This window comes from Haemorhous mexicanus, chromosome 2, assembly GCF_027477595.1.
Source record: "Haemorhous mexicanus isolate bHaeMex1 chromosome 2, bHaeMex1.pri, whole genome shotgun sequence".
NCBI classification, from domain to species: domain Eukaryota; kingdom Metazoa; phylum Chordata; class Aves; order Passeriformes; family Fringillidae; genus Haemorhous; species Haemorhous mexicanus.
In genome coordinates, this window is record NC_082342.1 from 112,198,171 (window position 1) to 112,225,270 (window position 27,100).

At 35.8% G+C, this 27,100-nt stretch overlaps 1 protein-coding gene across 7 annotated transcripts in view; it reads right to left on the minus strand.

The window, feature by feature from the left end:
* Positions 1–27,100, minus strand: part of DMD (dystrophin) — a 979,946-nt gene that overhangs the window by 747,440 nt on the left and 205,406 nt on the right. For all 7 annotated transcript variants that reach the window (XM_059839939.1, XM_059839938.1, XM_059839941.1 and 4 more), the window contains exon 7: positions 18,924–19,042. In XM_059839939.1, the coding sequence (XP_059695922.1) occupies positions 18,924–19,042 (119 nt within the window). The remainder of the gene's footprint in view (positions 1–18,923; positions 19,043–27,100) is intronic.

Consider the following 27,100-nt stretch of genomic DNA (forward strand, 5'->3'; position numbering starts at 1 on the left):
ACCATCCCTATGTGTTTTGACAATGTCTTCTGGGAAAGCCTTCCTTAAGTCTTATAAGTCTTACATACACACCAGGTTATATAAAGTAAGCTTCATACAGTTAATGGTTGGCATTTTCCCAAAATATTAACATGCACTAGTATAATTAATCATACTTACAAACTTAGTTAAGCTTTCTTTTTAATTAACTTGGTTTACTTTGTCCAGCATTTTTTCTAGCATGAAACAAAACAGAGTGCATTCCCTTAGCATTACAATCAAACAGCACAGAATCTGATTATTCTGTTATTATTGTTAAACAAAAAAACAATGCAAGGAAACATCATCAAGAGTCATATTTACAACAACATGTTGATTTGAAACTGAACAATCAAAAACAAATTTTCATGCCATTCTGTAGGTCAGAATAATGTGTTGGCACCAAAGCCAAGTGTCTGGTTGTTTCAGTAACAGAAATGTGAGGGTGAATTCTGGCACTTGTCAGCCTATGATAAGTTTCTAACAGGCTAATACTTGTCAGGGGAGTGATAGCTGATTATACAGTAAAATTGTACTGGAGAAAGGTGATGAACACACTATGAAGGAAAGATTTAAAAATCACACAAGTCACTATAGCTCATGGCAGAGTAATTCTGCAGTTCCTTGTTTTAATTTATCACAGCAAACTATCCAATACCAATTTTATCCAACATTTCCCCGTGGAATACTTGTAATATAAAAGCACGGCACAAGCAAATGTACATGAACTTTGATATATCTAGTAGCAAATTAACTACAGTAACCTTGCTACTACTGTCAGTCTGTATCTAACAGGATGGATGCTCTTCCATGCCATGCTCACAGCCTGTGCAACTGAGAGAGATGAGTTCCTTCAGGGAGCAGCCTGTACCATCGATTTTCCACTTACCCCTGACACTTCAGAGCAACCTAGAGTCTCTTCCAAAAATGGACACTTTCTCATAATACTGAGTGACCATCTGCCCATTGAGAGCAGCATGCAGTTGGCAGAGTGTTTTGTTTTCTTATGCTCCACACTGCGGTAGCAACAATAATGAAATACAAGATCTGATGAGAGACTACAATTGTCTGTCTAAGCAGAGGTAACAGAGCCAGAGCCCACTCTTCTCCTCGTGCTGACTGCCAGGAGAGGGACAGCTTGAGATTAGCAGATATGACACAACCTCTGAACAGCAGTCCACCTGGAGCAGCTTTTACTGCAAACCTAAAGGACCCAAACCATAGGAATTAAAGTCAAACAACGCCTTGGTTTTCAGTGTTTCTTATCACCTTTAGGCAATGTGCAAAGCTCTAGTTATAAGATACCTTCCCTCTTCCTAAAAGGTACAAAGCAACTTTACTCAGGTACTAATGACTATTATCTATATTTAACACTCACAGAAAGTCATACAGTAGATTAAAGGACTAGGTCCTATAAAAATTTAGAATTCTCCGACAAGAACTATGTGCTCATGTACTGCTGGTTTACTATATTTGTCATTAACATATAAAGTAAGATGCACCTCTTTTAGTTTCACATAACTATAATATGCAAATTGAATCAGAACCAAAGTAAATCAATCTTCAAATTAAATTTCTGTCTGCATTTAAGAAATATTCTGAAGAGCCTTATTTAAAGCAATACATTAAAGAATAAATAGCTTGATCATAGATTTCTTGGCAACTTTCATGTAAATATATCATAATTTAAAGTTAATTTTCAAATAATTTAGACATTTCAAGAACGCATAGCAAATAATGTTTTCCATTTTAAAAGCTAAACATTGTCCATCCTCTGATACTTATTTCTAAATAATTTTAAGCTACAATTTAAATTCAAAGGATGACTGACTGGATCAGCCACCACTCTACTGTTTTATTAAATCACGTATCAAGCAGTTTGATTCTGCACATCTAAACAGTCCATGTTCAGAAAACCAGCAATTGGATTGCAAGTAGCTCAGCCATGCCGAAAACTAAACTTCTCTGAAGTTTGGAACAAATCATCTTGAATTCAGAGCAACATATTAGGCAAATGTGATACAAAATTGGAGGTATATAGATATAACTGCCTCTTATAATCCAGAAAATTTTTTTCCACTTCACAGCTATCTCAGTAATAATAGGCTTTAGGTGAAAAAACAAATTAACAGAACTGGACAGACTCCTGGATACAAAAGTTCTCTAGCACGACTGGAGAAATATTAACTGCATTTACCATCTGTGGAAGAATAATAATGCTTGGGTACAGCCCTCAGAGGGATTTTTGCAATGTTTAAGTAATATTTTATTGTGTTTTGTAGATTAAACATCCAATAAGAGCACAACTAACCATTCAATTTAGGAAAAGCAGATCCCTAAAAAACAACCCAAGAGAACATAATTGCAATATCATTACACAGAAGGAATAAGATTATAAAAAAATATACTTAAACCCTGTGATAAATTGCAGCTTTTAATGAAAATACCAATGTTTTCCACATTTTTGGTATTTTGGATGTTTGAAAGCATCTTTCCCAAAGTTTTCAGGCATAATTTAGAAGTCAGACCTAGTCCTGGATCTTTCCCAAAGCCTGGAATCCTTAAATTTCTTCTCAACAGAAAAAAATCATGCTCTTGACTATGTGTTCTTGACTTTATAGCAAGGATACTCTCTCAATTCCTCCAAATCAGAAAAGCACCCATTACCTTCAGTGAGGCTGGTAAAAATCAGGGTTTTTTTTTTCTGTATAAACCTCCAGAGAAGGCTGGATTTGAAACAATGATTCTTGGAAACAGAGAAATTCTACCTGCCAAGCTGTTGTGAGACACTTGACATCAGACTGTCATGGCATGAACGAGATCTTCCAATCTGCTTGCACCACCTAGTAGCTCATCTGATCCACTTCACCTTGATAAACATGGACTGATGGCTGTGTTCTCTGCAGGGTGTGCACTAGGACAGAATGAGGCTAGTGACATTTGAATTGCTGTGTCCTGCTACTTGGAGCTGGATTCAGCTTTTCACTGATGTTAGAATTACCACTGGGAGAGACATTGAGTCTTCCAGCCTTGTAATGGATGACAAACAGAGGATTTCCCCCTAATTCTTAATCAGCACATGGCAGCATAAAATCTTGTATTAATAAAGTGTAAACCCATTGCCATGGGTTTAATTCCTTAATTCTCAGCATAAGGTGAAGATCTTCCAACATATTAATTGGAGCTTGGGCTCTTTCTAATCCTGGTGATATTCTGTTTAGTTCTATTACATCAATTTAGAATGATTACCTTATATTTTCATTGGCTCAGGGATAAAGGAAAAACCTAACTCTACAGAGACTGTTAAAGGTAAGACAGGTGGGGAGAAAAGACAGGCAGCAAAAATCAATCTTTCTTTATGTATCTTATAAACTTAATCATAATTTTTTAGAAGCAAACTAAATTTCCCATTTAAGGTAACTAATTACTATTAGACTTCTTTAAAAATGTTTCAGCCCTGACTGCCCCTTCCCCCCTGCCCCCCACCAAGGGGACAGATTAAAAATATTTGAGAGGGGATAAAACATTAATTACTGATTCTCATTAGGCTAGCAAGCAGAAGAGAGGCAAGAGAAAAAGTTCAGAGAAAGAAAGTACTGTAGAAGACTGAGTAGCTAGAGATTACAAAGAACTGCTAAAGAAAGAGTAGAAGTTTAAGGTTTTCTTCCAGCTCATAACTCTTGTCACACAGGCAGCACAGTGTCTATTTATCACTTGTTGGATTGAGATTCAAGAGAAACAATCCAAAAGCAGATCAGGGTTTAATCACAAGGGAGCCAGCAGCATCACCTTGGAAAGTGCAGATGAAAGGGAGCAATGAAGACTTAAATAAAAGCAAGTCAAGAGGGCTGAAGAGCAGTTACCTAAAGTATAATTCAAGAAGCTCATATCACGTCCAAATGGAGAAAACAGAAAGGATAATAAACTCTGGCAGGCTTAGGATAAAAAAAAAAAAACACAAAAAAACCCACAAACAAACAAAAAACAAAACAAAAAAAACCACCAAACAAAACAAAACAAAACAAAAAAAAAAAAAAAACAAGCCAGAAAGACCAGGAGGAACAACCATAAAAACATATGAAAACTACTAATAAATCTTCCCTCAAATATCTCTAGAGACAGATCCTCCTAGAGGCTTTGCAGAAAGAAAGGATCAGCAGAGCAGGAACATGTAAAGACAACAAGGCAATTACTGAGGATCTAAATGACTTATTGAATTTGTATTCAGTACAGTTTCTCACATTGAAATAGTCTGTGACCGTGACCAGCTACAGGAAACAGGGCACAGTATGCTAGAATGGGACGCCAACTCTGACCAGAAGTGAACAATGGCTGCCCTCAAACTGCAGGCAATATTCTCAGTCCTACAGGTGAGTATTTTGTTGGACTTCACTGCTGCAAGTGAGACCTGCTGACTCATGTTCAGACAAGAACCATCTGCAGCCTTGCAGTTCCTCCCTTCACCCAGGTAATGACCTTAAGACACTAAAACATTATCAGCCACCCACCTCCACCCCTGAGGATCACAGCCACACCGGCCACCTGCTGGATTTTGCACCACTGATCATAACCATTTTAAACCAGGAATCTAGCCAGTTTTCTACCCATATCTCACTGCCTTGGCTTTAAGGATACTATGAAAGGTTTTTCTAGAATCAAGGTAAGAAATATTCATTGACTACCTCTTATCCCCAGCACTGTCCATCTGATCAGAGGAGACTGTCCAGGCACAGTACTCCCAATGACTTTTTGCTTCTCCATGCATCTGGAGAGTTTCTGAGAGAGCTGGTTCCATAATCTTCCTGATGACAGATTGAGGATTATAAATTCCTGGACTGTCTTCCATCTCCTTTCCGAAGATAGCTGTGACATTTTTCCAGTCATAGGGAGCTTTTCCCAAACATTATGAATTTTTGAAGATCGTTTGAAGATCTTCAAAAATTCATTTTGATGCTGGTCACGATCTTCATTTTGAAGATCGTGACCAGCATCTCCCTCTGAGTGTGTCACCTCTCACAGCTAGAGGACTCAAGAGGGATCACCAAACAATGAGGGATACATGGCTGATGACCCCCAACACCCACTGGAAGGATGCAAAGACTGAAGACAGTATTTCACTGAATTGGGGGAGAACTTTTCACAGGTACGTCCTACAGGCTCTTTTTGTCTGTGTGCATGCAAGTGTGCATATGCTGTACCAAACCTACTAGAAATGCTGCTCTCCTGGATTCTTACGTACTACTTTAGATTTGTAAGTCAGGTTGCAGGTCACTGTTGTGCTGTAGTAAATACTTAACCTATATGAATCCTTCACTTTGACTTGAATTGCTTGACTTAAGTGATCAGTTAAGTTAAATAGTGTCAAACTGAAGTGCTGGAAGAGGGAAGGAAATACTACTAAGTATTTGTAGATCCAAAGGAATTCTTCTTGGAAAAGAATATCCTTCTGTTGCATGAATTTCATGGAGAGATTCAGCTCAGAAAAGATTTTTCTGCTAGCAAAATGTTTCTGAAGGCAATCCCATGAGGTTTTTATTTCAGGATATTATTTTATGGTAAGTAGTAGAACGTTTTATTAGCCATCCACAATTTTATGAAAGTTGAAGCCTCCTAGCACTACTTTTTTAAAAAACAAAAATTTAGCTATCAATTTTAAATTGAAATTATCACTGCCAAAGAATAAAAAAAAAACCAAACATTCACACCTGCTAATTAACTTTTGATGAAAATATTTTTCACCCATGTAACCCACTCAGCATCCAAGACTGCTCCATATACACTGCATCCATTTCAAAATAGATCAGTACCTCTTTGCATTTGGTCACATCATATATAAGAGAAAGAGAAATAAAAGGTAACTCAGGCAAGCACTCTCAGTGTTCCTTGCCCTATTTGAAAGACTGTTGTTTTCTAAAGTTAAAGGTAAATTGTGCATTCCTAATGCAGAAGAAATACTTGTCTCAGCTCATTGAACTAAAGCCATAGTTCAATACAGCTTCACCTATACAAATATACAATTCACATAACACTGAAGGTCAAAAGAGATGAGATCAATCTGAATTTCTGAGGTCAAATATGCCAAATACTTATTTTTAGCTTTTTATGTAGTAATTCTGAATACTAATGCCAAAGCACTTAAGAACACACAACAGATACACCAGAAATGTTCCTTATGTTTCTCCATTTCTAACATTTAATTCCCAGAAACTGCTTTAAGACAAGTGCAGTTCTATAATTTATAGAAAAAATAACCCAAACCACAGAATATTAACCACAGAAAAGGTATAACATGCATTTATGCATAGAATGAAAAATAATAATAGAATAAGCTACAGACAAAAAATAGTGCTAGAGGTAGTACAAGTAAGCTGGAAAAGGCATGATGGAATTCTGCTATGCTCTTCTGGATATTTCCTATGTAAAAGCTATTTATGATTAAGTAGAATTCAAGGCATATTACTAATATTCTAATCCTGTGTGTTTCCTTTGCACATGATTTCTTTTTAAAAACATATCTTAAATTCTAGTTTCCATTTCACAACAGAATCTTTTCTTTTAATAAGGATGCAAGACCCCCTGGTAATAAAACACTATCAGTCAGTGACACTGGGAGAGTGACCATGCAATTACTGTAGAGCCCGTAGAGCAGAAATGCATCTGAGCTTTTTAAAGTCTTTCAGGTGTCCTCAGACTACAGCTCATGGACTTCCACTAGCTTATATGGGAACTTTCTGAAAGTTTGATCCTGTCAGCAATCACCTTTTACACTTCACAAGCAGGAATACCTAATACATCAGTTTATAAATATTAATCTTGATACTTGTTCTTCTAAAAGACAATTTTCTTCCTAGAGGGGATCTAATGGTGTTTGTAGTCACCCAGGAGAACCAGAGGAATGTAGAACTTAAAAAAGTTAGCTCAGCAGGTAAACAAAGGCCACATACACATCATTCCCTCATCATATTCAATTTAATTCATTTAACTAGATCTTATACTATTATGGTCTTGTAGATCATGTAGACACTGAAAAAGCAAACACCTTCACAGTAATGCAAAATTGAAGTATAAAGGTGTTTCTGACTTTGGTCCTAGGTGCAAAAATGCTGGGTTTACATTTCTTGACCTTAGGAGGCCATTGTCAATTAGAAATAGCCCAGGCACTGGCTGCCATCACACCTGTAAGACAGCTTCTTTCAGGGATGGGGAACACAAGATTGTTTTGTCTTTTAGAGGCCAAAAAAATCCTGAATTATTTCTTGAACAACAATATACAAAGTAAAAAAAAGAAGACTCAATGACAGAGCACTACCCACTAACCAACATCCATTTTGATTTGGATCACACTTGCATTTAGTTACATTTACTATGTTTGAGGCTTGTGGGTTGACATGGCTGGCAAAAAAGCCCCATCCATAAACAGGTTCACTCCCCATGGGACAGGGTAGGAAACTCAAAGTACAAGAGTGAGAAAACTTATGTGTTAAAATAGGCAGTGAAATCACTCACCAGTTACTGCTGCAGTCAAAAAAGATTCAGTACAGGGCACTTGAGTTCATTTATTGCTGAATAACAAAAGCTAAACTTAAATACTTACTGAATTATTAAGAAACAAAATATTGCATGTAAATATTTAGGGGAAAACAACTTTCTCCTCAAAATACCTTTGCCAGATCCAACTTCACTTTAAACACCTTGGTTTACCTCCTCACTGTTTTTCTTTTTCCCTTTTTAATTCCAGTCCCCTCTCCTCACTCTTTGTTGCCACAAGTTCCACCCAGTCCCTTCAGCAAGGCAAAGACAGATGGTGTCAGTGCTTAGTGATTTCTCAGTTCAGGTAAATTAAAATACAAGCAGAAACTCTGAATAGAAGCTGCTCTTTCTTAAAAAAGTAAATTTAAACTTCAGATTTATTGTGTGTGAGCTCTGAAACTGCCAAACAAATACAATAATTTTTTATGAGAATTAAGCTGTCAGCAGATTTTTTTTTTTTAGGTTTCTCTATTAAAAAGAGCATATTAGCCACAAAAATGTTCTTTCTACACTCTTTTGTGTAGGCAAAGTTGGAAGTCTAGCTTTTCTGTCACTCTCAAGACTTTCCCAAAAAAATTAGGATGTTTCATCACTTAAAAAAAATGTAATTGGCATGCAAACAATCCAAGAACTGTTTCAGTAATTTTCTACACTATCCTACATGGAGATATTTCTTCTAATTAAGAAACCTTCCTGTACATCAATACCTTTAAACAGCATGACTTAAAGAAGTATTCAGAATTCGTCTTGGCTATGTTTGTTCCGTGCACACACTGATTGATGAAAGGTGGTCAATTTTCCTGTTGTGTTTTGCTTGTTTTTTCTTCTCCAGCACTTAATGCAATTTTCAATCCTGTATTTTCCAGAACTGAGTCATTGCTGCATGTGAAACTTTTAATCCCCGACTGCTTTTGAGCATCTGGGTCCAAGAATATACTCTGAGCACACTAACTACATGTGTGCACTTACACGTGAAATCTGACCATGGAGAACACAAAGGACCCATGGTGATTTCTGACTGGAAAAATTAAGAAAAAGGGCAGAAAATTACAGTTTACAGTAGCTTCAGTTGTCTTGTCTTGAGCACAAGCAATGCTTTACAGCCATGTAGGAATGGACAAAGAGATTGCTGTTTGTCCATTGCAGCTCTGGAGTCATGTTGGGTGAAGTCACTCATTATAAAAATGAGGAATTTCAATTACTCTCATTGTGTAAGTATTATAATAGTAAGTAATGGAGAAATTTGATTATTTTTTAGACATCATTTGACAGTGATTCTTGGAGAAGGAATTCAGCAAATACACAAGAGCCAAAGCGATTTTTCATCAGGTTCAGAGCAGCATGCGTCTTTGCACAAAAATAAACCAAGAACCACTTCACATGGCCATAACGTACACAAATTCAACATGATTGATGATATTCCATTTTGGGCATTGATACGACTATTTTTATCAAATCCACCATATTATTTAAGTGATTTTGCAAAAGGAGACATCTTTGTTTCCAATGCTGAACTCTTAATCATGTCAAAATATTAAAGTAGAAATATTAAATATTCATAAATTCTTTGAAAATTCTTGAAAGTTTCCTATTTATTTAAGGAAAGGTATGTAGTCATAGCATAGGACATTCAAGCACATTTCCAGAGTGCAAACAAGTACTATTTTCATGAAGGGGAAAAATGGCCAGAAAACATAGCAAAGAGCAATTATCCTTGCCCACTACCAACGCACACAAGCTTTATTCCCTTGCTGCTTGGTGATTAACAGGCAGTTTCAAGAGCATCAGTCCTTTTGCTCCAAAGTCATTTAGTTTCAAGCAGTACAAGTGATTCACACTATTTTCTCTCTGCTTATCACTGTATGCCTTTAAAGCATACTGTGGGTTACTAAAAAGCCACTTGAATTGGCTCTTTAAGCCCTCCCTCCACTCACATTGAGAGGATTGCTTTAGTTATGGCTCACAGAGATTCCCCTTATTTCAGGGTGATTTTTTATGGAGCAACTGAAGCTTTTTGGCCAAGCAATCCCTATGGAACACATCTCAAAAATATTGTTCACATGAGATATAATACACTTTACTGATACAAACCTCATTAATTCAAAGAATTTTTCCCCCTATATTGATACTCTTGCACTAAATAATGTATCAATAAATTTTATGATAAGCAGAGGAATCAGCCCTAGCAAAAGATAATCTACAACCGGCTATACAAAAGAAAAATCTCCTGACAAATTCAAGTAAACGATAAAGAAAATTGAATACAGCTTCTTTCAAAGTAATTCCATAACCACTCTAACAAAGCATGTTACTCTCTTGGTTGAATTCCAGATGGAAATTGTGGCAGAAATTACAATCATTTTATAATACAGTTACTTTCTATATCTACCAAAAATTAAATACATGTTCTAACATTTACATCCAGATTCTCTTGTGACATTCATTTTCCCCTGTTTCTTTTCACCAAGCTTCCAGAAGTAACTGCCATAAAACTCACTGCTCATTAAGGAACCAGTTTAAAAACTAATAGATGGAAATGGGAAAAAAAAAGTAATTAGAGGAGAACAGACAAAGTGTCATTCCCTAGTGCCTTGCTCCTTTAGTTTTAACTTTCTTTTTTTGCAAGCGTCCCATCAGTGACTGCCATTTGCCATTCAAACTTTACATAAATCACATTTCAACTTCAATATCTACAGCTGAATCAAGGTTATTCAAGCTGTATTGTTTCAATGAAGCCACTGAAAATCACCTACAACAATAGACTAGAGTTTTACAGTAATCTAGAAACAGTTTTTTCCTTATTTTCAAAGCAGATAATTCCCAGAGAGACCAAAAACTGAATAACCCCATCATCCTCTATGAAGATTATGACAATACTGTTTCTTACTCTTTTAACAGTGAATTTCAAAGCTAAATATATTTTAAAAATAACTGAGAAAAAGGAAGTAAATATCTGTTTCAAGTTTCTGTAGTCCTGCTCTCAATACACTTTCATTTTAATATATTAAGAATGCAAGAACTGCCTGAGGGAAGGTGATTCTTTTTTTCTTTTTCCAGAGTCAATCATTTCAAGCATTACTTTGTGTTCTCTTTGAAACCAGTAGAAAATAATACTCACTATACAGAAAAGAGAAAATCCTTCTCTCAATTTTTTTTCTAATCAGATTTCTGTACAGGAAAGCCATTACAGTGCCCAGAATGTCTTGTCTGCAGGATTGGATTAACACAGACACACCGAGATAAGGAAATTAATTTAGGCTTTAGATATGTTGCCTTGTTATGGAAGAATGTCAAATGAAGATGAAAATCATTACAGAGAAAATTATCTCAGAGTTTTTATAATAAATTCTATCTCAAGAACAGTAATGCTAAAGGTTAGAATTTATCTTACAAAGTCGGATGTATGCACACAAACTAGTTTAGACTTGCTCAGAGTCAGAGCCAAAAAAATTAACCTGAGAAACCCAAAAATTGGGATCTTCTGTGACTATAGGTCCTAAGAAGCCAGCTCAGACATCAAATTCTGATCTAGAAACTAAATTTAAATTACATTAATTCAAAATCCCAAATTGTCATAGACATTTCTTCCTTTCATTTCTTTTCTACAGGCTTCAATTCAAAGTTGTTTATTCCACCACCTGGTGGATAAACATGTTTCAAATGACCTTCAGATAACAAGAGCCAGAAGGAGAAAATCCAGCATTTCCACTTGGGGCACAATGACTAACATTCATATAAGAGGGGGTCAGTGGGAGTTACAAAGCAAGTATAAATCATTAATGCTTACTATCTCCCATTCTATTTAAAAGCAAAGATTTTAATCAAATGGCCTCAATTACCATGGTTCAATTCTAGCAGGTAAATACCTTAATCATCCTTCCATTTGTGACTCAAAAAACGACAATAGTCTTAAGGTACTTGAAGGAGTTCTTCCCTTAAATTAGTAATCCCTTTAGCAGATCTTCACTAACAGACAAATAAGAGTATGTTCACAGTGGAATATGAGCTATGGGATTTCTAAATACGGCAAATTCTTTACTTTAACAACAACAAAAAAAAATAAACTGAAGAATATTAAGATATAAAATATGGGAGATGGCTTATTAATTTTAACCAAAGTTCTCTAGATTTTTTTAGAGAATTAATCTCCAAGTGTCAATCTTCCATACTCCACAACTCTTTACATCTCTATTTTCAAAAACCCTCTTTTTTTAAAATTATAGATACATTTATACACATATTACACTGCTGAAGGTACTGATTACGGATCATTTTTAGTAGTAACTGGTATTTTAAGGTCAAAGCATTCTAATTTGATCTGGGCCTATTCTTAGTTTGAAGAACCCCTCACAATAACTAGACTAAAACATCTTCTAACAGATAAATCTCACTTCAACTGAAGTTTATTTAAAATCTAATGCATAAATGTTGTTACCTAGGAAAATACAATGTTTTTACATACTTTTTAAATTATCATGAGACAAAATATCCAAAAAAGATACATGCATTGCTATGCACCAGCAGAAACTCATCAGACTATATGCTGAACATTTACCTAAATAGTCTTTCTTCTTCCTTTGTGATTTTAAGACAGGCAAAACTCACTTCATACTTCGTGTTGATGCATCAGACAAAATAATGCTGTTATAACTGATCTCTTCTCAGTTGTCTTCCATCAGTGATTATTTTGAGCTATTACGTACACAGATCCAAAGGGCTTCATTCATCAAATTACAGAGTTAAAAAAAGCATGCTTAATTCTAGCCTAAAGCACAGACTGTGGACATATCAAGTCCCAGCATAAAATACACATGATAAATTTGGCAAAGAAAAAACATCAGATTGAACCTTGATTTTTACTTGAACCTTAACATTTTAACATTCTTACAGAAGAGATTTATCTAGGGAAAAAGATAAAAAAAATAAACCACAGTATTTTTTAGTGACAGACAGAAACTACACACATTATGATGTAGTGGCAAAGAAATCTATGTGGTTGTCAGAGCAGACCAACAACTATATTTTGCCAGTGACCTGAGGCACTGTAATTATAGAATATTAACACAGGAAAATTATATTTTTTTACTGAGTTCTTTATAGCAACAAACCAAATAAACCACCACAGTAAAACATGTAAGCAAAAAATTAAACACCTCATCTAAAAAAAAAAAAAAAAAAAAGGTAGAGAATTTTAAATTCCCAGGTAGCTGAAAGACCATGCAGCAAGGGAGAAATGATCTGCTTAAGCAAGACTAGGGGGCTAATAATAGAAGCAGTATTTAGATGTAAAGAAAAGAAGTATTTAGAATATTGCTTTTTTTGATGTGTCTCTGTGCTTGGTGGTGCACGGTAGTAGTGTGTTACATCCAAAGCTTTTGAGAAGGAAAAATTGCCAAAAAAAATGGTCACAGCACAAACATTTCTGTGTTCCTTACAGTATCTGCAACACCCAATCTGCTCCTTCTCACCTTGGAAGAAGCTGGATGGGAGTTCTAGCTAAGAAATGACAGAAGACTATCCAGTACCTCATCAAAATTCTCTCAGCATCGCATGAAGAACAACATATGTGGTCAGTGAGGCTTATCAATTTAAATAACATTTTTACAAGCTCAGACACTGTTTTACAGAAACATGCAGTAGTATGTGTGAATTACACCATCCCTAAAAATCCAAGATGAATATGACAAACATCTGGAAATATGAGGATACCTATTCTCTGTTCATTATACAAATACTACCCCTACTTTTATTTGTAAAACATTTTGTCTGGGTCACCACTGTTAGATTCGGCACATATTTTAACACAGCTCTCCTTTCTATGCTTTTATACCTTGCTAACATTGCTGAACTAATACAGGAGCAGCTGCAATGCAAGGTTACTACAGAGCTCTTCATAATTCCAAGTTTAGTACTTCAAATTATATTATAAGCTGCACACCGTTTGTAGTACAAAGTCTTACAATTTCTTTTGTAGCACACGTGCCCCGCTCCAAAGTAAATCACACCTATTTCAGATTTTCCCACCAATAAAAGGAATGGCCTATTTTGTACTTGAGTCTCTTATTGCAGAACCCTTCAAGACATTTATTTCCATGGAAATCTGTAAAAGTTACTGATTGCTGAGTCCTCTCTTCTAACTAAATTGTTCACAGGTCAAAGAAACAATAATAAATCTACTCACAAATATGGAAGATAAAGTGGGGTTAGATGGTGTCTAGTGAATTTACTACTTTTGTTGACTACTTCTATTTGCTTAAAGAAAAAGCAGAACTTTCACCTTAACAGTGGGTAAAGAAGAAATGCAGTTTAATCTTGCGGGTAAATATTTGTCAAAAGAAAGTGCAGAGCAAAACATTAAAACAATAATATAGAACAAACTAGCAAGCATTTGGAACATGTATGTATTACAAGTTCATTGATATAAAAGTTCACCCTTTTCACTGGTAGTTTTGAAGGAATTTCCACAGACCTGCTCTCATCCTGCAGCTCATATCTGTGCTGCAAACTAAAGACAAAGCTCCTGATGTGACTTGATAGTGTGTCCAGAACCAGGGCTGAAATCCATGCTGACAAACAGCAAAGTAATAGTTAAAGGGTTGTGATGTTAATGCTGCACTTTTAATAGTGAATCCTCTAGACTTTCCTCTTATTTAACCAAAACCATTCCTGGCTTTGAGAACCAAAAGGAGTCTTAAAAAAACAATGCTTTTAAATTTTATTTTCTAATGATTGTATGATTTTTGTGCAACTGGAATAATGATTTCTAGGCTTGAGAGAGCATATTTTTAAACTATTTTCAAAAGCATGATATCAAATACAGCTCTTATGACTTGTATGTCTCCTGCATTTAAAAAAAAAAAAACATAAATATCCCCCCTACCTTGACACTGTACTGGGAGAAATATTGCTAAATTTTAGGGCATGATAGAAAAAAACCCCAAACTTCTCATAATCCCTTGGAATAAGACATATCAGCAAGGGTATTAAAATTAACTGAAAACCAGTATTACAGTTGTGTACAACGACTGAGTAAAGACACAGTTGAAAACATAATGAACTACAGTGCTGAGAGGTTTTTTCCCCCTTCTTCTTTGTGCTCCAGTATGGTAGAATTCATCACTGTTGTAATACAGAAGTATAGGAAGCTAAGATCAAACAAAAAAATTATCAAATGAAAAACTGTCTGAGTCTCATTAACACTTAATAATGGTGCAAAAACCTCATGTCATCAGTGCAAATTAAGGAAAAAATATGGAAAATATGACTGGGATGGATTAAATGAGTTTTTTATTCAGGCTACACAAAGTCTAAGAAACTGGATAATTACCTAAGGACAGCAGAAATTATATAACTTCATAGCCTCTTTATTATGGGGCTAGCACAAGCATGGACAAGGCCCAGGAAAGTGACAGCAGAGAAAAGTTCATTAAACCAAGAATCAGAGGATCATTGCTATAAGGAAGCACACAAACACTGCTGCTGCTACCTCACTTGCACTCAGTTGTTTTAAGGGGAAGAGGACAGCTCAGATCTGTTCCCAGATGCAGCTTCTGAGAGGTCACTCCCTACTTTTCCTCAAAAGATCCTTTTGCTGCAATGGAGATCCTCTGCTCCAATGTGGCATGAGTATTTTATGCCAAAGTAAAACATAAATGCCATTATACAGCCAGGAACATGGAACTGTTATGTGTTGCTAACCACAACACATGTAGCTGTTTGATTGTCCTATTCCTTGCTTGGTTAAAATTTCTAAAGATTTTCCAGGAAAAGTGAATATACAACAAGGAACATAATAGCCTTTAGTATATTTCCTGAAGTTTGGTTGTGAAGACTGGAATCATGTTCCTCCATAAATTCAGTACAGATAAAAAGTTTTCAAAGAACCATTTATCTACTTAAAAATGTAAGCCAAAGTTGTTAGACATTCTTCAAAGATGCAGACTAATCTTTATGGCTTGATCAATCATTGCAGCTTTAACACATACAAATTCAAGTTACAGATATCTTTACCATTTGGGTAATTTGCTTAAGACATTTTAAGTCTTTGGCCAAAATTGTCTTAACTCAGTTCATACCAGCAAAGGTGACAAATTCACCATCAATTCATGCTGAGACATAACAATAGCTTAAAATAACGTGTGAAACATAGGGAGTTAAAAATTTAGAAGAGTATTCAGAGATTATATTTTTTTATATCTAAAATACTCTAAATTCAAGAGAACAAATAAAAATTACCTAGACTACTTACACTAAAAACAATAAACAATCAAAATTAGGCAAGTCAATATACATACAGAAAACCACAGTTATCAGAAAGGAGTGACAAATCAGTCAGAATTTTTCCTTAATTGTATCAAAACTAGTGGTTTTATTTTTAATTAAAAAAAAATTAAAAAATACAAACAACTATGGTATAAGTTTGTCATATACTAGCCATTCAAATCTGACCAGAAATAAATATACAAACAATCTGGTTTGGGCAAATAATATTTGGCAACAAATACTAGTTTGGAGCAAGCAAAGAGAAATATTTATTACTTGAAAGGATCAAAAAGAGCATTATTGAGACCTAAAATATTTCACCTGCATAATCATAAATGCCTGACAACAGGAGGTCATTAGGAATTACATTGGGATACTTTGGCCTAAAAAACTTGATCTGCAAATATATTTTTTCTTTTGAATCTTACCCCTAATATATAGGTCTTTAACAACTTTCTTCTACATAAAACCTTCTAATATCTACTAATTTCCTCTACCTGGACTTGTATTTTTATCTTGTCATCTTTCATACTCTACAGGATGAAAGTAAGAAAGTAATGAACACCAGATAGACATTTAAACCTACTTACATTTCACTCATTGACAGGATTCAATCAAAAAGACCACAAATATTTTGAGTTGGAAGGGACTCAAAGAGATCACTGAACCCAATTACCTGCTCCTTGCAGGACTTCTAAACTCTGATAAAAAACCAGCATTCCAAGTAGCCAGTATAAGTAAGGGCAATAGCAGGAATAATCATCTCTGCATGAATCCAAAACCAATCCAGATACAAAAGCTTTAATTTACACAACATAGCTTTCACACAAAATACCTAGACATAAACTATCTCCACCACTTTGTTGGCTGAAATAGAGATCACATTCTGAAAAAAATTTTAAAGGCTGCTCATGGGATAGACTTAAAATATCAACAACCTTAGTAATAAACTGACTGTTTCTCATGGGACAGACTTTAAATATCAGCACCCTCAGAACAAATGAACTTCATATATAAGCTAGAAAACCTGTTTGGCTGAGTGTCAATATTTACTTTTCAAAACCTAATTGCAAAGATAGACTCTCCAGACATCTCTTTCAACATGTGTCAATCACCAGTAATTTCAGAACCCAAAGAACCCCAAAACCTTTTCTGACTACTACACTGGTTGAAGAAAAGTAGGCTTTTACTGAGTAGTGCCTTCCTTTCTACTTAATATTTTCAAAATTGAGGCAGAAGACATTTAATGAACAAAACTAAATTTCAAAGTGTTCACAAATTACACATGTGCTGTTTTGAAAGGTATTAAATTCTATGAAAACAATGTTTCACCACTGCATGCTCCCTTTTACTATAATATATTAGCACTTTGCAGCCAGAGAAGAGAGTGTTGTTACACAATATGGTGTTAGGAGATACCTGAGTGCCTAATTAGGAGATTTGAGAAATACACAATGTAACATTTCAGAAACAGTATTCTAAAACCTTCAAACCAGATTTCTCACTTGAATGTGTAACAGAAATTCTGGGTTTCAATCTAGAAATAAATTTACTATCACAAACAAAACAGTTACAGTTGCTCATATTCATGCTTTCAAATAGGTACAAATTGTACTTTTCCTTTGGAAATGTTTACAGAGGGGAAAAAAGAAATAGGTGGCTAGCACTGTAAATTACAACACTGAATAGCAAATAATTACAGCAGACATTTGGAAAACCACCAATGTTTGAGAGTTTTTCAGTTGTTGGCTAAACAACTGCAAGCATCTTTGCCAAATCCAGAATAAAACGTCTAATCAGAAGTGACTCTTGCATAGAGAAAATAACTTATTCACTAATCTATTTAAAGAAGAAAGTTTAACCAATTATAGAAAACACTGTGACTGCATCGATTCAGTTGCACAACTCAGTTTTCAACTCCAATCTCATTCAGAGATTACAAGCTCAATCCCATGCTTTAGCAAGTGGAAAACCTCTTCTTCCTCCAGTGATTTACACAAACTGAGTTCTAGAAATTAAAGTGTGTACTAGGAAAGAATTTCTGTGCCATTCAACTACATATATTTTCAACATTTTTCCTAGGGAAATACATGGGTTATAAGGTTATTAGTCAACAACTGAGATGTGTCCAACTATATTTAAACATTAAGAGAGTCAATTCTATCTTTAAATTAATTTTTGCATTTTGTTAAATACCATCTCTTCCCATGAAAAACTCACCATGAGTGAGCCACTGAGAACAGCACAAACATATAGAAAAGATCATTTATAAGTGGCTTAATAGGAAATTTCATGAAAATACAGTAAAGGTATCATTGTATGGGAAAAAAATAACAATCACCTAACTATGTGTGGATACAGGTGAGCTTTATATGTGCGCACACACACACACACACACATATATATAAAATACAATAGCTGTTTTAATGGCCTTGGAGCAAAGAATGCTTTAGAAATATCCTCTGAGGGAAAACTACTAGTCTGTCAGCAAAGCAGAAACTATGTCAGAGAATTTATAGAAATGTACGAAATTCGAGTGAATGTGTGAGAAACAAGGAACCCTTCAAACATGACTGCTTAAGGATGTATAAAAGATAGTCAAGGTAAAATAGGTAATCCTATGACAGCTAAGATTAAATGACAGTTATATGAGACATGTCATCCTAATAAAATTGCCATATACAGAGAAATATAAGTCATTTTTAAAAATATGAGTATCTAGAGTTCGAATACATGTTTTGGATATACATTAAAAGGTAATTTGAACTCAAGATCTTTCCAGAAGATATAAAAGCTGAAGATGCTCTAAATCTTCAAAGCAGAAATCAACAGCTTTCTGAGATCCAATTCAGGGCATGCACGTTAAAACTCTGGTCCCAAAGCTAAAGAAAATTGCTTTAGAGCACATACATATAGGCAGCTTTACACTATTTCAAGAGAGCACAAAGGTAGCACTAAAAGTAAAGGATTTTGCTTCAATTTATAAATACATCACAAAATGTAAATTCTTGTGCCAAAAAGCATTCAAGTTAATTTATCATCAAATGCATGGCAAAACTGTTTTTCCATTTGAAGAAAAGAAACAAACACCAGACAACATAATTTCCACTAACCTTCAGGATCAAGGAGTTTCTCTATTCCCAGGTGCTGCCTGGCTATGGTGAATGCATGGTCTAATCGCTGTACAGGTGATTGCTGAGAAGCAACAGCATTCCAATCAAACAGGTCTGGTCTAAAGCAAAAATAAGAGGAAGAATAAGTTTATTATTTTTTAGTCTTACATTTACTCATGTGTTTCCAAAGCTAAGCATCAGCATTAACTTTTTTCTTCTCATAATGAAAGGTCGTGTTAATTGGCCCTGGGACTAATGAAGCTCAGTTTCTAATGGGTTTGCATTCTGTTCTCCTCCATGTCCACCACAATCACATTGTCCATATTTTTTATTCTTCACCACACCAAACAACCTATAATGTCACATCCCTGAACCACTGCTGCTCTCCCCCACAGCACTGGGCTCCTGTCACTGCCCACAATGCCTGCAGCACACTGGCTCCTTCATTCCAGTCCCAAATAGTGCTTGGGTGGGAAAGATCAGATGCAGTGGCATGCAATTGGGACTGGCATGTGGCAGGACAAGCAGGACAGAACTGCTGAGGCCATCTGCAGGCCTTCCTCCTCTCCTCAGCTACCAGTTTTTCACTTCAATTCATATTTCTAAGAGTGCAATTGCTTCTGAGATTACCAGCCAACTGTTACAACAGATTAAAATCAGTCAGCAGGTTAAAAAAGTCATAGAATCATAGAAACATTTAGATTGAGAAACACCTTTAAAAACATAGAGTTCAACTCTTACCCTAACACTGCAAAGTCACAACTTATATGTTCTTACAGGAAAAAACAGAATGACCAAAACTGAATTGTAGCTCAGATACAGTCTGGGACCTTGTATGAGCAGCTGCAGAATTTGCAGTATAAATAATGTTAGTACAGAACAGTCTTTGGCTTTTCATCTAAGAGTTATCCATTAGGAAATCAGAATTTGATATCAGGCACTCTGGAGAAATAAAGTTAATTAAATACTCTGTGACTACTGTGCAAGTAATATGAAGAAAAACAGCCATGGTATTTGTGACTTCAATACAGTGTTTTAAATCAGGGGACATTTAAATGTATCATTTCAACTAAATCGAGCACATAACTCACGCAATTTAAATTTTTCAATCAATGACATATTTACTCACATTTATATTATTTTAGTAGTCAATTTTAAATAGTATCCTGTGTTATAATAAATGGAAAAATGTTCACTACATCATATCATAATAATGTAAAAAAAATGAAGAAAAATACTCCCTTTACCTAGTAGTAAATCTCTAGTTAGGTACCTTTGCTGTCTAATTTTTTCTGAGGGGACTGATTTACATAGTAACAACTAAGTTATTCCAAGTTATTTTGCTCCTTTCTGCATAGATGCTTAGATATTAAAGTTTTCTCGCTGCCATATGCAGAATAACTCCAAAATACTAATCAATTTTAATTTAATATTAAATCTGGCTAGGGAAAGAGTGGGGAAAGGAGAGGAAACTTAGGTAGTAATCTCTGGGTTTACCCATGGATAGATTAACTCTGTGATCCTACAGACTGGTGTGCGTACTAAAACACAGGAATGCAAAACACACACCATGTGTACATAACTGGTAAAACATATTTTTGGCCATTCTCCTTTAGCTGGAGCTGGAGTTTCCATTGTTCATAGCAGTCTACACAATGCTGTGTTTTAAATTTACAGATAAATAGTGTTCAGAGCAAACCAGGTATTACTTAAGTGTGATCACACAAAATCAAGACTGTCTCTTTTTCCCTTCACTCTACCTTCCCCAAACCAGTGGGGGACTAATAGGCAAGAAACTTGGGACAGGTGACCCACATCAGTGAAAGGGATACCCCATGCCACATAACTTGCTCAGCAATAAATAACTGGGTAAAAGAAGGGAATGAGGATGGGGAGTGTTTGTCAGGGAAGGTGTCTCCTGCTTGAAGAGTGGCTGGGTACCAGTTACTTCCTTTGCATCACTTGTTTTTCTATTCTTCTTACCTCCATGTATAAAAGAGTCTCTATTTTGACTCAAGAGTTTTCTAGCTTTCATTTTTCCTATTCTCTTCCCTCCCCTGGGGGTAATAGGGGGTGAAGAAATCAAGTGGCTGTTGGGTGCTCAGCTGCTGGCTGGGGTCAAGCCACCACACCCCTACACCTTATTCTGCAAGCACAAGGATATTACTCAAATTCTTATTCTCTCCAAATTTAACACAAGGCATGGGATGCACAAGCTCATACAGGAAATTTAGCTAAGAGAACACAGCATAAAGCTGTCTATTATGACTGCCTTAAAACGCTTGGCAAAAATGTGTTAGATATTTACTACACAGACCAGAGTGTAAAAGGCTTATTTGGTAAGAAAAGCCTTTAAGACAAGGAGAGTAGAGAGTCCAAGGGACTACCTTCCCCTCAAATTCTTCTTTTTTCCTTTTTATTTTTCTGTTTTAGTTTGGCTAAAAGTTCTAAGCACAGCTGCAATACTGAGAGCAGCATATTATGTTCGCATGATCATTTTTTTGTTTGGTGATACAATATTTTCTATATGGAAACATACTTTTAATTGTAAATATTGTAAATAATACTTTTAATTGTAATTTTAATTGTAAATATTCATGTTCTTGCCCAGTGGAGTCAGGACTCCACTGGGCAAGAACATGAATATTTACAATTGCTACTGCAGGAATGCCACAATATTGTCTTACCCCTCCTGAGAAAACCTCTGTCATCATTAATAATATCTTAGATAGTCAATTTCATCCAAATTTTCAGTTGTATAATCCAGGAGGGTATTTTCAAGTTAACCTACCAAGATAGTCTAAAGTTATTATAATGACTACATCTCTAGAGGTAGGACTCTCAATATAAGACAAACAGAGATTTTGTTAGCTTGTTTTTGTGGTTTGTATTGTTTTGTTTGTTTTTGTTTTTTTTAACCGAGCACTCCAGCAATCACAAGAGTTTGAAACATCACATCTTAACACCTGGGTAGAATTTACACGCTGCCTGTGTAGAGAACATGCAGTGTCTCTCTCCACTCTTTACAGATGGCAAAAATTTGAACCCTCTGAGACATAGTCAGAAGAGAATTTGTAAGATCTAGTATGTCACTGTCAGATTTCTTATCCATTTCTTAGTATTGTGCATAAAGCAGACAGCACAGGTTCCAAGACAATTTACAAGTATATGGTCACCTACTGCAATTCAGTTCTGATAAGCACCAATTTAATTAAAATTAAAAAAAAAATTGAAAAAGCTCCCTCTACTCCAACAGCAATTGAACTTCCCAGATTTTCACTTTGCTGAAAGATTATGTTGCCATGCACATTTCAGTAGCTCTATCACTAGAATAACAGTGTCATAATGTCAGGTTGAAGTAGCAGCTTCTCAGTGCAATGTGTCAGGATGTTTCACTGGGTGTATTTATGTGGTAATACTGCCACGTGTGATTGTGGGCAATATTATAGCCTAGATGATTAATAATTGTGGTAAGTGTAAAATAGATTTTGAAAATCAAAAAAACCCACTAAAACTGATTTTCAAATTAAAACTGTTATTAGCTTTCTAAGGAGTTTTAAATACAGGAGTGAGAAGGTATGAAATAGTAAAGGAAAGATATGAAATGGAATACTGATTCTCTGCCTTCATTTGTCCCCTCCATATTGTTCAAATAAAACCAAGGGGGATGGAATTTATTCTCATATCTGCAGCTTGGGTCTTGCCTGAAAGAGAGAAAACCCATGGAAAAATAACTAGCATTTCTCACTTTTCTTTCTGAACAATACAACCATGCACATTTTCAAAGAAGTTAGAATTAAGTACAACATGCTGAACTTTATCTAGCCATTCACTGATCAGCTCAAACCGCACTGGTCTTAGATTCGTTTATGACAAGAGAGCCAAAATTGAAAAGATTGAAGGCTTCAATGGAGAAGTTTGCATTGTAGAAATCAAACTTTCTATTGAATATAGAGTAATTTTTGTACCAACGGTTCTTTCCTATCACTAGCAGAAATACAAGCAATAAAAACAAAAAAAAAAAAAAAGGGAAAAAAACCCTGATTTTTTTCAAAACAAATTTCCAAGAAAAGTGAAGTAAAAAAAGAGACTCCCTACATCCCCTATAACCCCAATTACATAACTTCCAACAGAACTAGTTCAAGCAGAGTGAGAAAATTTACACTATGTACAGTATATTATATACTATGGACAAATAAATCCTGACAGACCTCTACGGAGAAATTAAAGTCATGGATAAGACAAGCCACAGTTTGTGATAATTGTAGACAGAAAATAGTCATAGTTAGACCATAAAATTTGTCATTTCCATTTCAATAGAAAAGCTGCGTGTTTGTTGCTTTACCTGTTTATACAAGAAAATCTCGAATATGTTTTCGGAACTCCCAAAATTGAAAAATGCCAGGAGAGAGTAACTGATACATAACCTAGTGATTTGCTAAAAAATAAATAATTATTTTCATACCTCTTCATTCGAAGCAAATTGGTTTTGCTTTTACTTTTCCTGTAAACTACTAAAGATTTTTTTTTTTTTTTTTTTTTTTTTTTTTTGCTTCTGTCCAGGACCTCTTTCTTCTGTCATTTTCTTTCCCTTCTCACTCTAGCACCCTGAAGCAGAAACAGCTGCACTGAAGTGCTCATTTGTAAGGCAGTCACCTGGCCTAAGTTCAAGCATTTCAAAGAAGCAAGGAGGAAGATAATGAATGCCACCTGTTCCCACTTCAAAATCCTTATTACAGAACTTGGGGAGAAAAGAAAAAGAGCCCCAACAGAGTCAGAGGAAATAGGTAAAGCTTTCTCTGATATCCACCTGTAGGGAAAGATTAAAAGAAGTAAATGGGGAGAGGCCTTTGTGATCTGGAGCCTGAAAAGGGAGAGTTTCAACAGTAGAAGGACTGACCTCTCTTCATCAGCAAAATATTTTAGTTTCTGTATATTTCTAAGGTTATGATGCCACTCCACAGCTGTTGCCTTGTTCTTGCAGTTCAATGCAGAACATACCATTCAAGAGATCGTGTGCCAAGTTTATATCCTGAAAATTCACCCTCTGGGCTCACTAATGTCCCCTTGGAGATTTGCCAGGTGACTTGTGTTCCACTGCTTCTTGCACTCAGTATTGAAAGCAATTGCTAAAGAGCCTAAATGTCCATAGAGACATGGTGATTACAGAAATGGGAAAATCTACCTAAAGTAACCCCTTAATAAAATTACAGAGAAATAGCATTAGAAAAATCTGATCCAGTCAAAATAGTAAGCTGAAAGCTAGGGATTGGTGGGATAGAAGACTATGAGAAATAAAGCTTCTCACTGCTCTCCCAGCATAGTATGTGGTCAGTGCTTCATGATAGTCTCTTTAAGGATCCCTTTAAGGATGTACTTAGAAAATTCATCCAGATGCAGATTTCACATTACTATCTGAACCTCTTAAAAAAATAAAAACAAAAAACCAAAAAACAAACAAACAAAAAAACTTGAAAAAATAACTACAAACCGAAGCATAAAGCCACTTGCTCATCACTGGAAACATTATATAAGAGAAATGAAAATATCACCACTCATAAAGGAAAGGGATTCATTTGAAAAATAAATACCTTTAATGCTACCACAAAATCGACCCTCACTTTAAGAGAGCCTAAATATTATGGAAAAAACCTTGGGTAGCATCACTCTTTCAGTGTTGGAGAGATTTTTTGATGTTTGGCATTTTCAGTTGGGTTTTGGAGGTTTTTTGGTTTGTTCTTGGTTTGGTTTTTTTAGCAGTCTAGGAATAGAGCTAAAATTGGGGAAAAGTGCACACACCAGGCTCCAGGTTCACAGTATGAATTAAATATCATACCTGATCTTCAAACTATAGCTATCCTTCCTTGTGACTAACTCTGCTTCCATTCCTGCCAGAGGAGGAATAAAGTCAGAGGATGAAAAGGAAAAAAAGAAGAGAGCATCTGGACAAAGCTTTATGGAGAACAAGGAAACAGACAAGAAAGAAGCAGAACAGGAGAACTGGAGAAACAGGGAATTCTGACCAAAAAAAACGTCGAAACTGGAAAAATTGAACAGGGAAAACAGAGGAGCTAAATTCAGAGGTGTTTTTCATCAGAGTGTTTGTCATTCTCTGTAAGTAAATCACAAACTATTTATAAAGCAAAGGATGTGTGAGACACCAGGTTTCTCTGAGAATTCATGTAAATCACTCTTGGACAACTTTTCTTCAGTGTATATTAAAACTGTCTTCTTTAGGCTCTAAATCCAAGACACTCTGACACCCAAGTCTTTAATGTACCTGCATCTTAGACTGATTGAATTGGGCTCCTGAGAGAAAGTTTTTTATTATTATAGGATACAGTTAGGAGCTCCTGAGCACAGAAGGTCCTAGTGTACCTATTTAATTTATTCCATCTGGAATCTTGAAGGACAATTCAGTGTTCCCACACACTAAACATGAAATGCAAAGTCAACAAAAATCAAACATCATTGGTTCATCTTAAAAATGACTGCATCAGGACTTTGGAGGAAATGAGGAAATGAAACTCTTGCAGAGAACTTAGTGATTTAAGTCCAGAAGATGACTGGTGTGTCTTGGAGACTTGCCTCCAGGAATCTGACTGAACACTTGCCATTTCCCAGATAAGTGCAGTAACTACTGGGCAAGAGACAAGGCTTCTGTGGAGTAATTCTTCACTTCTATTGAAAATAGGCTCACTGTGCAGAAAGCTATGCAAGATTTATGGCAGCAGACAGAAGAAGAGTAAAAGCAAGCCTAAGTTTTGCAGGCCTGAATTACAAAACCTGAATAAAGCGCATAAATTCCAGTAAGCAGGAAATTAATGTTCATCTGGTGAACTTTGTACTGAACTGAACACAGCAGTGTATAAAATCTGACACAGGACACAGAAATTTGTCTAGACAATCCCAGTCTGGTTTACTGGCAACTGCACTCCCCAGCCAGGGACAGATCCTGAATAAATTCCTCTGTTCAGACTTCTAAATAAATTCCTACAGAGAAGGACAAAAAGGAATTTCTGAGTACTGATTTCAGACACCAGATATTACATGGTCCTGCAGAGCATGCAATCTGAATATCTGAGTACCAGATACCCTAATCAGAGAACAGACACCTGATATTGTTTCTAGGTGAAAAGACATTGTGGAAAGATGACTGGGGGTAAAATCAGAGGAAATTGAGAAGTTATATTCACATCCTAAGAGAGGTTACATTGGTATGGAAATTTTAAGGAAAAATACAGTTGTGGCTCCCTAGATGGCATGTGTCTGGTGTGTTTGAAACCTGTTCTGGGACGATTCCCCACACAGTGGGATTGTTTGTCAGTGTGTCCCATTGTCTTGGGATTTTAGAACCCTCCTCACCATCTTGCCTTTATTCCCAGCTGCCACATGCAGCAGCATGTGGAAACAGTCATCATCTTGTCTGTCTGGGGAAGCCACATGTACATGACCTGCAGGGAGCATCTGTCATCTTCTTGTCCCAGCTTCCACGGGGAACTAAGCCAAGGGGGTTACCATCTTTTTGTGAGAAAAACACCCTCTCTTTCTGTATACTTTTTGTTTTCATTATTGCTGTCATTGCGGTGCAGTTCTTATTCCATTGCTGTTTGCTTTCAATAAATTGTGATCCCAACCCAAAGACTGCTTTTGTTCCTCCCTTGCCAGAGGGGGCAGAGGGAAGGGAGAGTCTAGTTTGGAGTTTAAGTTCTGGATGGTATTTAAACCACTGCACAGTTAAATAGTTCAACTGCCTAATAACTTGAGCAGTCAGTGGCCTTTAAGAGACAAGTATATACTTAAGGCATCAGTAGTAGGAGAAAGAGGTTAGGATGTTTATCACATTGGGAAAAGAAATCGTGCTTTAGAAGTAGCAGTGGCAAGAACTGGGTTTTTTAGATATATTGACTTGCACATCTTCCTTAAGCCATGTACACAGAACCTCCAGAGAACTCTGAATCCTTAGCGGTAGAGTTTTATACAGCATAGACTAGAAGAAGGCAACTTCTGAGAGAGGCTAAAAACTCAAATCAGCTGGTAGAATAACATGAAAGGTTTTGAAAAAAAAGGCCAACTTCTCTGTGTCCTTGTGAGGCAAATCCATACTTTCAATTCAACAGCTATGAGAGGCTTTCAACAAACACCACATTTTCCTCCTCCAAGTACCCACAGGAAAA